The sequence below is a fragment of the Cheilinus undulatus genome, linkage group 3 (assembly GCF_018320785.1).
Source record: "Cheilinus undulatus linkage group 3, ASM1832078v1, whole genome shotgun sequence".
Lineage (NCBI taxonomy): Eukaryota > Metazoa > Chordata > Actinopteri > Labriformes > Labridae > Cheilinus > Cheilinus undulatus.
Window position 1 is genome coordinate 23,853,389 of NC_054867.1, and position 13,437 is coordinate 23,866,825.

Genomic DNA, 13,437 nt, shown 5'->3' on the forward strand with positions numbered 1-13,437 from the left:
TTACTTACTTTTGAAGCCGATTTGTTGCCAAACACAATACGGACTCGTCTGTGTTGGTTTATTGTGTCGACCTCTTCTCCAACTCGACACCCAGCTTGATGGTTTCTTGGTTGTCGAGGCTAAGTAAGATTAAATGTTGCTACATTTTAAGTCATAATTTTCAAATCAGTTTGTATTTGAAATTATAAATAAAAAAATCTACAAAGGTTTTCACTCTGGAATGTTTATTTTGTTTGTCTACCATGGCTGCAAAACAATCTGAAATCATTTATTTAATAAGGAGATTTCAATTTACAAAATATCCTTATTCAAGCAATAAAGGAGCATTTCATTTATTAGATTAAACATCAAGTATAGTTCACTCATCACAGAGAGTACAATCAGGCCATGTGGATAAACAAGTTTAATGTTTTGTCAATTCTGCATGAAGCCTATCATGATTAAAAGTATCATTGATGGTGTTATAGTTATGTCTTGGCCCCAAAGAATCCAACTATGTTGTTGGAAAGAAACCTATCCAACAAGGATATACTTCTTAGCACCCTATTTACACACTTGCATGAGCAGTAATCAGTGTTTTTAGGGCCTATTGAACATATATTTGAAAAAGTTCCCTTATTTCATGCAAGTGCAATAGTAGATTGTGACTGTCCTCCCTTGAAACAAACATAAATGTGTTTCTGACATGGCCAGATCCTATTCTGGCCCTGCTCATGAGAACAATTAAGAACAATATAGGCTAAGCTGTTTATAAAATAGCTTTTGATGTTTGTTGGTTTTGACGATCTGGTGCACCAAATCCCAGTCATTCAAAGTCTTTTTTAAAGCCGTGTGTCTTCCAAAGTGCCTGAAAACAGGTCAAAAGAAGTGGATGTCACTGCAGTATCTGGCAGCGGCTGAATTGCAAGCTCCTTCTCCTCAGCTTCTCGGGCTGGGTAGACGCAAGGACAGAAAACTCGCGAAAGACAGCAGCACAGGAGATGTCATCTGTAACAGGAGATGGTAAAGTCAATGTCCCACTGGAGGGCAACGTAGAGACTGCAGAAAACAATCAGCTGGTTTCTTAATGCCAGGAACACTGAAGCCTCCAGAAACCCAGATTTGATCATTTAGGGAGAAAGACAGAGCAGATAAATTTCTACATAGGAGAGAAGAGCACCCGAAGCGTAGCCCCAAGACTCAGTTCAACTTTTGTTTGATACAGAGATGAAATCCTTCAGGATCACATAAGCAAGTCTTTCTGAAGCATCTTTGTTTTTTATATGTAAATGCTTTTTGCTGATGTAAATTTAAGTTCTATCACATTTTAAATGCTTCTTTGTGACTGAGTCTTATTTAGTTTGCACAGCAGAAAATCAGGAAGTTGCAGGAAGAGTGGTGAGCATCCTGTCTATATCACTCCTGTATCATTTTACGGTCTCTCTCACCTTCTGGTGGATTTATATCTCTAAAATATTCTAATCAAGTTTTGTGTTCCACTTACCAATCCTCTGGGACTGTATGCTACACATTTAAGTTTTGACCTCGCATTTAAGCTTCCTACCAAAAAGATTCCTAGAGAGAGCAACAGACACCTTTAAGATCACCCACAATCACCAGAGCAGAGAGAATCACAGTATCACACTTTATAGTAAGACAGCCCAGGGTGCACCACTCACTCTTTCCCGAACATCTTTGGGTTTTACTCTCCTGCTGCCCCCAGCAACCCCTGTGGTGACAGAAGCAATGATACGTCAGTCAGTGTTTAACAAAGCCTGCATGTGCTGTTTGTGAGTGATAAGATATTTTTTAGCTTGTGATGATGTGACAATGATCTTGAAATAATATGAATGTTTTAAACTCTGAAGACACTGAAGTATTTGAAGGCACAGTTACTGCTGCAGACTAGAAGGTATGTTTTGGAAACGCATAAGAGCCTTAAAAAGTGATTGTTAAAATGTTGATGTTGAACTGGCAGTTTATAGAAGTGCACCTTTTTGTTATCTTGGGATTAACCATTTTATTACCTTGAAGGTGTGTTATGGACCAGAAGATATACCCAACCAGTTTTTAAAAAGTAGCATTCTCCCAACATCAACAATTGTTTCTACATAGCTTTATTCGTAACTTTAAAGCAACCAATTCTTTTATTGATACTGCAATGTTGAGAGAATGTTTATAAGAGATGAGACAGGAGACAGAAATGAGAGCAACAAAGTAGGAAGCAGGGTTAGTTCATTAAGAGTTTCTCCATTTTATTGTATGCATTTTGTCTTCTCTTTTTTCCTTCAGTGCTTCTAAAGACAAGGAAGAAAGTATCCAAAGATATCCAAATGTCAGTGAACAGAAGAACAATGCAGAGCAGGGTTTAACTTCTGCCTGACAGGTTGTTTTGTTGTTGTAAAGAGATTAAAAAGACAAAGATAAAACAGATCAGACAGTCAGGATCCGTGATTGAATGCTGAGAGGCAGGCAGTTGGCATTGAGTTAAATACACAAGTGTACTATTTACAGCATGTTTGCTTTGAACAGCACCTTTAACCACTCCTATGTCAATACACACAATGGACACAACATTGAATACTTCGCTAGGGGCGAGGGCCCTGAACAGTTTGGTCACAGTAGCTTCACATCACCCCCTAGACTGGTTCTACTCGCAGTACACACTGAACTATTGGCAGATTATGACCTGCCATATCAAAAACCTCTCCGGTCTGTCACATTTCTGTAACCTTTTTAACATGTGAGTACACCAACAGTGTTTCTACCACTCTGTCACTTCACAAAGTATGGTAAGACTACGCTGTATCTACTCTGAGCAGTTTCAGTACAAAAAAAAAAGGTGATATTATACAACAATGTCAGACACTTTCCCTTTAAAAAAGTCTTTGGCAGAGAAAAATAAACCACAACATTGAAAAAATAAGTAAAATATTCACTGTATTGTGAAGAAAAATAATCAGGAATTATGAAGTCTCCACAGATTTGGTCTGTGGATGCTTAAAATGGCACAGAGGTGCATAAAGTAAGAGTTATACCTGACACCAGAGGGGTCATGGTGGTTCATGCTTACTCCACAGGACTGCACTGCACAATGTGATCAAACCATAGAAAGATATTTTGATCATGCTCAGAATGCAAACGATATTAAAGCACCCGAAAACAACTCTGGTGAGGCATGCAGAGAAAACTGCAAGCATTGACCAGTGAGGGAAGACACCCCACAAGAGTTTGAACAGCTCTGAATAAATGTGCCCCTTGATATCACCTTAGATGACTATTTACAACTAAAGAACGGCATCACGAGACACTTTTTCTCTGGAAAAGGCAGTAAACCTGTTTGATGGTACAGATGGTAAATCCATTTTTTTTCACTCCCTCCCTTACTTTCTGCTCTGGTTTGTCACAGCTCAAGTTCTCATCCTTATGAGTAAACATTATTTGACAAAAATTAATATTAAAAAGGAACTACGATTTCCTTTGATAAGCTAGTAAAATCTCTTTCACTGGTCTGCTCTGATGCCAATAATCATATTCATAGCATTGTAAGGCCATTCCAAAGGGGAAATAAAAGCATCATTTATGAATGCTATTACATGATGTAATCTAAAGACTTCCTGTCATAAATTCCATGTAAGCTTCTCAGGTTTGAAGGACAATCATTGACGGTTGTGCAGACATAAACTGCACTCAAGAATGCATTGCACTGGTCCTCTAGGGAGATAAACATAAATAAAACAGACAATAGATAGACATGACTCGACATGAACAATGTAAAGACCAACTGGATAAAAAAATAAAGAAAATAATAATACTGTAAATGGGAAAAGTGCACGGTTTCTTTTTTTCCTTTACATAATGTACCATAATATATGCTTTAACTCTGTCTCTCAGTATTCTCCGACACATGCACTCATTCACTCTCATCACACACTCACACAATATCTTACAAAGCAGATGAGGGTCTTTCTCCTAGAGCCCTTCAGTAATTCTTGTCACAGTTTTACATGTAATTTCCCTTCCTGACCCCTCTTTATACACAGTAAACAGCCTTGGCTACCTCTATTGCAGCTTGTCTGCACTCTTTTTCTTTTAGAAATGGAACAAATACCATTTTCACCTCATGCCACAGTACAGAGTTTGAAGATTATCCGTATAACTTCTACATACTTATATTTACATCTCTGATTAGGCAGAGATGGACAGGTTGGATGTTTTGGATAGTTATGAGGTGTAGGGGGAGGGGGGGTTAATGCAGCCAGAGGGAAGAGCTGTTAGGCAACAGTAAACCCACACCCTTACACCGCTGTTTACACCACATTATGATAGGTTAGAGTGCGACCCTGTTAGTGAAACACCAAAAAGCAGAAGTTGGTTTTACTGTGTGTGATGTAGCTAGCATAGCATGGGTGGTTCTGTGTAACGACAAGCAGAAACATAGTGGTGATGCAGCGAAATGGAGGTGGTTGACTGCATTGTCGGTAGAGTTAAAAAGGTCCATCAGGGGTTTCCCTACGACGTAACACACCCCTATAATGAGAAAGTGGTACGCTCCTCTCTCTGCAGACAAGAAGTTGCTCTTAAGCCATGACCAGGGAAAGTAACTCTAGATCAGAGTCTAAGGGCAACTTCTTCTACATGATTATTTTATCTTCCCAGTCAGCAGGAATATTTATATATTCTCTATTTATATGCAGAGAAAGAGAACGAGCTCTGGGGTACAGAAGTGACCACTAGCACTCGTCTATGTTGAGGCAGATGAATTCCTGGATGCACTTCCTATATTGCTGCTCGGTGGGGCTGCTGCTGGGGTATTGACCTGGTTGACCCAAGGGAGCCTCTGCCTCTCGCATCTCTTCGTTCATCCGTGCTAGACGCAATCTGGAGGAGAGGGGAGGGAAAAAAGTAGAGGTAGGAAGAGAAATGGGATTGAAGAGTGGGGATGCACATGGAAGGAGAGATCAGAAAAGGGGCAAAGATTTAAAGAGCAAAATGTAGATGTGAAAAAAAGAAACAAAATAAAATGAGTAAAAGGATAAGGATGTGGTGGGGAAGAAGAAAGAGAAAAGAGGACAATTAGGAATAATTATGAGGTGAAAAATCACCTCTCTAGAGTTATTATCCAAATCTGCACTAGAAGCAACAGATAGTGCTTTAAGTTGGCTAAAGCTGATTTAGATAAACATTTGTGACTGTCATACTCAATTCTATCATAAAATACTTTCAGTGGCATTTATCATGGAAAATTATGGATATCTTGTGATTCAAGATCTTGCTCATAAGAAGCACCAAAGAATGTTTGTAGATGAAGAAATTAGTTTACTTACAGGGTGACTATGTCTGCATTGGCGGCCTGGACAGCGATACTCAGAGGGTCATGTCCCTGCTCGTCCACCTCTGTCTGTGATGCTCCTCTCTTCAGGAACAGACACACCTGACTGTTAAAACAAGACGCAAACACAGAGACAGAACATGAGAAACATTGTAAATGGTAGAATAAATCACAGTCACCTCACAGACTATGTTTCATGTTTTAAAACCTTCACTAATGATGTTTTGGAACAAGATTTTGTGTGATAAGAAAGAAGAGGTCCTCCAAGAATGAATAACTTTCAGTGAGAGTATCTCAGAAATGTTTTCTTTTTTTAGACTGACATTTGCTGCTCGACTGCATACCCCATTTGCAACCATGTAAGATTCAGATGATTAACTGTCAAAGAAAAATAGTGACATTCTCTACTGGAGCTGTTGATTTTACATAATACTACCACAGACTCACCATATCAGGAATTTCAGGCTGGAACATGAATGCAAGAGTCACAGAAACTTCCTCTTACAGACATTTCTTACCCGGTGTGTCCCAGATAGGTGGCATGGTGCAGAGGGCCTCTGCCCCTCATGTCTCTCTGGTTCACGTCGGCTCCGTTCTGCAGCAAGAACTCACAGGCAATCAGAGAGCTCTGAAAAAGACCAACAGGAGATGTTTTTCTTAGTTTTATTTCACTCTGAAGTTTTTTATAACTATTTTAGCATTAAAAACATTGCTTCTCGGTTAGCTGATATAAAAAAACTGTTTGCTTTTAAACCCTAATACAAGAGGGAGCACCCAGAAATTCTTAGTACAGACGACATCTTGATGGACAAGATTTTGAATTTTCTTATATCCATCAAAAAAATTACAGCACAGAACATCAGTATTTTCAAAATAAAACTTAGGGTCAATCTTTTTAGGTCTGACATTTATTGAATTTGACCTTTTCTAATATTTATATTTTACTCATTTGTTACATTATTAATCAACTTCAATAATTCACAAATCATGTTATTCTAGTGTTTTCTTTGACAATGAGTTTGTTTTCCTTCTGGGTCAAATTTTACAAGTCTGATTTCACTGTCACTAATTTCTGTGTTACATTATTTTGACAAAATGTATTTGAACTTTACATTAGATTATTTCTATTTTAAGTTAAAAAAACAAAAAACAATTTTGAATTAATCTGACTCCAGTTATAACTGGAGGAGCATTTGATGATAGATGATCACAGACTTCTAAATGTTAAAGTGTATAAAAAGAGTTTTAGGTTTTATGTTTTTTAAACCATTTATATTTACTAATGGCAGCATAAAGTAATCTAAAACTGTAATAGACATTTTTGCTGCCTATACTCCAAGTTATATAAACAATTTCTGAACTTATTTTAATAATTATTAGTCAATGTGTCTCATTAACATAAAATCATATCAAATATTGTTTTGAAAGTATTTTTAATAGCAGCACATAATCACCTTGGATGCCCTTAAACAGACCCTGTGTTTTGTTTTGGTTTGTGTGTGTTCTGTTATCTTCTTGTCCAGATCTCTGAAGTATGTCTTTGTTTGGGTGCTTTTTAAAATCATTTTTAATGTTGTTGTGGCTTCTTGGTTACATGTTTTACTCCTTGTTTTAAAGTTATATCAGACATTTATGTCAGTATAAACAAAATTGTATCCATAAAACAATTCATGAAAAAATACAGTTTAAAAAATATTTTTTACCCCACCACCTTTGCTTAGTCCTTTACAAATTCAAGATAGCATTTCCTCAGTTTGTCAGCTCCTGTTTTCTTGTTTTGCAGCTTGATGCATGAGAAGCTGTGGTGCTGTTTTTCAATAAAGAGCATTGCGCATGTTTTGCATAACAAACTCTGACACCCTAGGCAGATTATATGCTATTATATGCATGAGATTATATCTCATGAAGTTCCAACCAGGATGTGCTATTTTAATTACATGATAAAAAATCCTACCATTTCTAAAGTCCTTGGTAAACAGTTTCTTACCCCAATAACGGCTTGAATAAGAGGCGTCTTCCCCTCCTCCTCCTCACTAGCAGCGTGTACGTCAGCACCGTGTGCTAAAGCCTCTGCCATGAGCGGTAGGTTGTGTAGACGAGAGGATCGGTGCAGGAGTGCTCCAGGGTGAAGCTCCCTTGGGTCTTCAGGGTCTGAATGAACTTCCTGTTCTATCTCCACCTCGCCACTGGAGGACTCCTCTGACTCCTCTTCTGCAGGTACAAAAAAAGATGGATAAAAAGAGGAAGAAGTGTTCTGTTAAATATCAGTATGAATTCAGTACTGGGATAGTTTCAATGTTTTGTGGTAAATGTTGAGGCTACTCCTCTCCATTAAGCCTTGTTCTTCTAATATTGCTTGATTTTCTTTAATTGTTCCCCAAGGTGAGCATGGTTCAAAGAATTCTCAGTGGAGAGGAGAGAATCGATGCCTGCTTACTTCATGGATTAATTGACTGGATTGGACTTCACATCCATGTCTTTGTTTCCAATTTTCCACATTCAAATAAGTGTTTTCCAAACTAATTATATGATTTGCCAACCCTTACCTACACTTATATTCTCAACAACAGACTAATACCTTCTTCTGTGACACTGTCCACCACTGAGCCAAACACCAGGATGTCTGTGCTGCCGTCAGTGCTTCCTCCCAGGCCACTGTCGCTGCTAAGACCTGCGGGGCCAAGCATCGCCAAGCCACGGACACGTTAATCATTACACAGCACTTAATGCACAACTCAAACATACATATATGCACAAAACCATCTAAAATGTTAGAAAATATGGAGAGATGCATGTTATTTGACAGTAGGGAGCTTTAAACGAAAATCAGATGAACAGCGTGATCTGGTTGACTTACTGCGAGGACCAGAGCCAGTGTCAAAGTAGGAAAACAGTGAATCCAGCTCATCTGGACAAAACAGGGAGTCCCGGCGAAACTTTGCTGCAGCTGCTGTTAAGATGATTGACAAAATATCACAAAATGTCAGTGTGAGCTCAGGAGATTTATTGTAAATTATGTAATGTATGTCAAAGGTATTTATTTCCTGAGCTTTTAGCTTTTAGCAGAGATATGAATTTTCTTAACCAACCTGCTGACAGGTTTGCAGGTGACGCACTGCCTGGCTCATAGCGATGGTATTTCCTCCGGGCCTTGTTGGGGGCTCGTATGGAGCTGTTGTGCCGATGACACTTCTTCACTGTCCACTGCCGAGACTTCCTCTCTCCTTCCACCAATGCCTCACTCCCACTCATCTTCTTTAGGAAGCGTTTCTCCACATATTTAGACTTGATCCAGGCTTCTTTCTCCTGTCTGCGGGCATATGATAGAAGACTTACAATTAAAATTGCGTTGAGTCTGGATTTATGGACAAATACAATCCAAATTTGTGATTTCAATCTAACTGACACAAGAGTGGCACTATTCAGAAGTATTTCAAAACTGAATGTAGGTTGAAAAGCAGCTTTTTTCCTTTTGGCATAACAATTTTCCTCTTGCCAGTGTTCTCCCTGGAATAAAAAAAAAATGACCTTGAACTGGATGGTCCAGGTTTTTTGGCTCCCAGTTCCTCGCAGGCTCCCTCATAAATTTGATTGATCACAGTGTTCCCCAGCTCACACATCAGCTAACAAAGGGAAGAGAGGAGAACAAAGAAGGACAGGAGACAAAGACAGAAAAAGTACAAAAGTTTCAGATGATATAAAAGAAATTATAAATGCAGCTGTGAGTGAAGAAGTTTTCTGCAAAGGGAAAGCTGCAAGCAATGTGTAGAGGAGACGCACCTTAAGCAATTCTGGCTCCCATGAGTCCAACGTCAGTGAGCGCACTTTGGAGCAATGGACGCCTAAACTCCTAAAGAAATGAGAAAAAATAGATTATGTAAAGAAAGTTAACTTTAAGACTAGTTTTTATCCTTCTTCAGGATTTTAGTACATCTTCCCTCCCACACAACTGCCTGAGGTGGGAGACATTTTCTGTTTCTCAACACTTATAATTCTCAGAAAGTTTTAGAAAAAGGAGAAAAAACCTTCAGACTTATGGGTTAAACATTCGCTCTGGTAACTTTATGTTCACACCCCTGCAGAATTAATTCAATCAATCTTTTCTGAAACCACATATAGTTTCTACTGTGGTTACCACCAGTATCCTCATCTTTTGTATTGTGAACTATAAGCTTTTTTTTATTTTTACGATAGCTGATTTCATGAAACAGCTTGAAACAGCATAAATTAATATGTCGCTACTCCAAGGAAACCAGTGCAAAAATAATACAATATGATTCATGTCACTTATATCATCAGTGCTCTGCTACTTGTCTTTTGATCTCTTATTTGTTTGTAGTTACCTGTGGATGCCTGAGCACTCGATGCAGAGCAGAACTCCCAGGTTGATGGAGGCCCAGCATGGAGCTACTTGGCCGCAGTCACAGCACAACTCGTTTCCCGGCAGGCTCTGCACCCTCTGAAGGAGGCTTTCCCCACCTCCTCCCCGTACTCCCCTGTCAGCCCTCTCCCCCCTCTCTCTGGGCTCACTGGCTGAGTCGATGCTGCTGGTAGAGGGGGAGGCGGTGCGGTCCAAGCGCTGTGGAGATGAGCAGACAGGGCAGTCAGAATTAAGCACAACAGGGACAAGATTGCTATGAAAAAGACTGAAACTCATGTCACTGGCTGTGTGAATTTGCGTTCATACCTCAATGTAATAATTGTCTGTGATGTCTTTGTAAGCAGAGGCAATGCTGGCCTGGACAGCCTGGATCCAAGCCTGTCGCAACTTCTCAGACTCTGCCTGCAGCATACAGCTCCTACGGCAAGGAATATGACAGTTGTATAATATCATATGACTGTCATGCTAATGAGGTTCATGTTTTGTCTGATCATTAAATTATTATCAGTTATAAGAAACTAATTAATCCATATTTGAAGGACAACAAAACAGAAATGCTGTCATAAAGGTTGTGATCTAAAAGAATTGAAGTCTTTTGTGATATAAAACCACAAACGCACACTCACTTGGTAGGTGAAACCACCTCAAAGCAAAATCTTCTCTCGTTATCTTCACATGGTTTGACCGAGCACAGTCTCAAGTCCTCCACAACCACCGTCAAAGAGTCCTGTTATTGGCAGAGAGAAGTGTCACGACCATCTTGCATTGAGTTATTTGACTGGAAGCTGCACCAAACAGGTTTGTCTGCTCATAACTGGCAAATGAGGACGTGTCAGTGCATGGCTTTGATGTGCATATTACGGATAAAGAGACCTATAAATAAAAACTGTCAAAACATTGCCTTCAAATAATTTAGTTGTAGGGATGAAAAATAAAAATTCTTGGCACACAAACACAAACAGTTAATCAAGAAGATAAAAACTGTACCTTGAGTTTCTTTTGGTAGACCAGCTGACTGTTTTGTATAGAAAACCACCGCCTCAGAGAGGAGAGAAGGTATGAAGTTAGAAAAAAACAAGATCCATCAAAGGTCATTAAAACATCTCTTTCTTTGTCACTTGTTTTCACTGTGTCCTTGTTATTCTATTAGCTTTTTCTAACCCACGCTAACTAGACCATTTCCCATATCCAAACTTGGAATTGGGCCAGTCCATCTGCTTTGCAAGGATAAGCATCTCCTGGATTTTACTCAAGTTTTAAATGTCTCTTTTTTCTTCTCTTACCTATTCCAGGTCTTGAATGCATTGCTGGCCCTCTTGAAAAGGTAGCCCTCCATGACGACACCATTTGGGGCATCCACATTGAATTCCAGCTTGGGGTCATCGTAAGAAAAGTCCTGCAGGGAGAGGACAAAGACACATGGTAAATGCTGGGTTCCTGCTTTAGATTTTTTAAGAAAATAAACATCCAGTTACCAGTGAGAGTTGATGTTTTAAGCTGCTCTTTTGGAAACTTTGCCACAGCTTTGCATACAAAATCAAACACATTAGCAACCAATCAATTTAACTCAAGGAACATTTTATCAGAGGTCTGTTTTGAACTCTGATGATCATCCTCATAGGTACAATAAAATACACAGTATACTGGTTGCTGTGAAGATGTGTCTTTTTTGATACTGACTGTAAGATCTCAATTTCCTAATGTGATTCTTAATCTTTAGTCTCTAAACCTATTGCAAAGTTCAGAAAGAGCTAAAGTGAGATTAGGTCAGGTGACAGTCTGCAACAGGTATAAAAGTCCACCAAAGTGAGTGAGAGGAAACATAGATAACACCTTATCACCACACACAGTAGCTGTGTGATACAATGCTACTATTGTTTACCTTTTACACAATAAAGTCAATCTCTTCATCCCCACACTTGCTTGTAAAAGTTCAGTTTAAGAATCTTTAAGCTTAAAAAAGTCTCACTTTTCATTTCAGTCTGTCCCCACTGAGTTTTATTTCCTAAAAAGACACGCTCAGCCAGATGGCATCTGCTCAGAAAGGTGAGGAAACAGATTTAAATGAGAGAGACCAGTCTGAGGTTGAGTTTCACTATTGTTAGAGAGGCCTTTGATTTGGGGTAAGGTAATAGTGGGCATATGGCATATGACTGCACACATTAACACAAACACATACAACCATGCTCTGTTTGCTCTGATATTGTCTCTCTTTTGATATTAAATCATTCAGTTTTTTCTCTTTAAATGAATAACTGTTTTAACTTCACTGTTGTCATATTGCCTCTCAGACTTTTTTTAAAAATAAAGGTCCTTTCATTGATATCCTCAGATAACACAACTGTTTTAAGCATTTTATTCCGCAACAACTCAACTCAAATCAATCATTTTTGCCTTATGGTTCAGACAGCTGCAACATATGACTCAAATAAACAAACATACTGCTGCAATATTTGTTTTACTTTAATCTTATTAGATGTAAAGGCCAAACCAGCAACATAGATGTTAACTTCTCCAAAACATTAACACAGATTTAGTATATGCCATTAACACCAAACATATATCACATATACACAGACAGCTTACCTGTTACATAGGAAATATTTAGAAGATAGGTGTATTGAGAACATTTTCATTATTTATTCAAAAAAGGAGAGGTTTTTTTTTTCATTGGAAAACATACTGAAAAACAGAAAACTGACATAGGAAGAAACAACACTATTACTGTTTATCTTATAGCCTAGCATACTTCTTGCATCACTTTTTTTCAACCCATGTTTGGGGTCAATATTTGTTGTGCCGTTATAATTTACTGTAGCTACTTTAAAATGTTTACTTGAAATAGTAATATTTGAAAAATGTCCTTTAAACCTATTAAAACAAATATCAAAAAATAGCAGATGAAATACAATTCCTCACCAGCGTAAAGTCCAGTCTGCCAAATATCTTCATCTTAACCACACTGACATCCAGCATCTCTAATTCAACAGACTAATTTCAAAAGCCTCAGTAATAGATAAATAGTTTTTTAGAGCTAAATTACAAAAACTTAATATCCATTGAGTTTCACGATGTTAAGCTGAGGCTACAGCAGGAGTAAACACGCGCACCGCACGCGGCTCCGCAGTAGACTGAAAGCTAGCACCAGCGCGCTCGTGGCGTTCCTTCACTCAACGCCACCTGCACAAAGCCCCGGCCGCGTGGACCCCGGCGCGAGCCCTCATTAGCATACAGCTGTCACAGGGTCCTCGTGCCCCGGTGACCCCGCCACGGCTGCCGGAGATCAAACGTTTTCATTTTTTACGCTGGCTCTGTGCCTCCTCCCCACCCCACACCGAGATTTAAGGCTCCTCTCGAGGTATTCCGAGGCCCGGGGTTACTTCCACAGTTTGGAGGAGTCGGCTTTCCATCTGTCTGAACACTATTGCTGCTTAATCAAGCTGACATTATTACTCCCCAAACACCAGCTTGGAGCCCCCTCTTCCCACCTTAAATCAGCCAGGACCATGGAGGACTGTAGCACACATGTAGCTTTGGCACAGGCGGCTCAACAACTGCATGAGTTTGTATCAAAACACGAGACTAACAAAACGTTTTTATGCTGCATATATTACTAAAGTAGGCTATGCATGTTAGTCGGTACTTTGGGTGGACAAAACAGGAACACCTGTTCAATAGCCCTGCGTTAGTAAAATAACACCACTCTGTCACAATGCTGCCTTATACCAGAACTCTGAATCAACAT

The 13,437-nt window shown here is 39.1% G+C and overlaps 1 protein-coding gene across 2 annotated transcripts in view; it reads right to left on the reverse strand.

Annotated features, from left to right (window-relative positions):
- Positions 1-247: 247 nt before the first annotated feature.
- Positions 248-13,437, reverse strand: part of LOC121507375 (arf-GAP with coiled-coil, ANK repeat and PH domain-containing protein 3-like) — a 73,603-nt gene continuing 60,413 nt past the window's right edge. The window contains exons 11-26 of one of the 2 annotated variants that reach the window (XM_041783675.1): positions 10,976-11,088; positions 10,680-10,731; positions 10,319-10,419; positions 9,999-10,110; positions 9,655-9,890; positions 9,092-9,161; positions 8,840-8,934; positions 8,401-8,621; positions 8,169-8,261; positions 7,890-7,982; positions 7,299-7,522; positions 5,830-5,939; positions 5,307-5,417; positions 4,799-4,860; positions 1,659-1,708; positions 248-987 (exon numbers count right to left, since the gene is read on the reverse strand). In XM_041783675.1, coding sequence (XP_041639609.1) covers positions 919-987; positions 1,659-1,708; positions 4,799-4,860; positions 5,307-5,417; positions 5,830-5,939; positions 7,299-7,522; positions 7,890-7,982; positions 8,169-8,261; positions 8,401-8,621; positions 8,840-8,934; positions 9,092-9,161; positions 9,655-9,890; positions 9,999-10,110; positions 10,319-10,419; positions 10,680-10,731; positions 10,976-11,088 — 1,812 coding nt within the window. In that variant the 3' untranslated portion in view covers positions 248-918. Of the gene's footprint in view, positions 988-1,658; positions 1,709-4,798; positions 4,861-5,306; positions 5,418-5,829; positions 5,940-7,298; positions 7,523-7,889; positions 7,992-8,168; positions 8,262-8,400; positions 8,622-8,839; positions 8,935-9,091; positions 9,162-9,654; positions 9,891-9,998; positions 10,111-10,318; positions 10,420-10,679; positions 10,732-10,975; positions 11,089-13,437 lie in introns of both variants that reach the window. The other variant, XM_041783674.1, reaches the window with a different exon arrangement.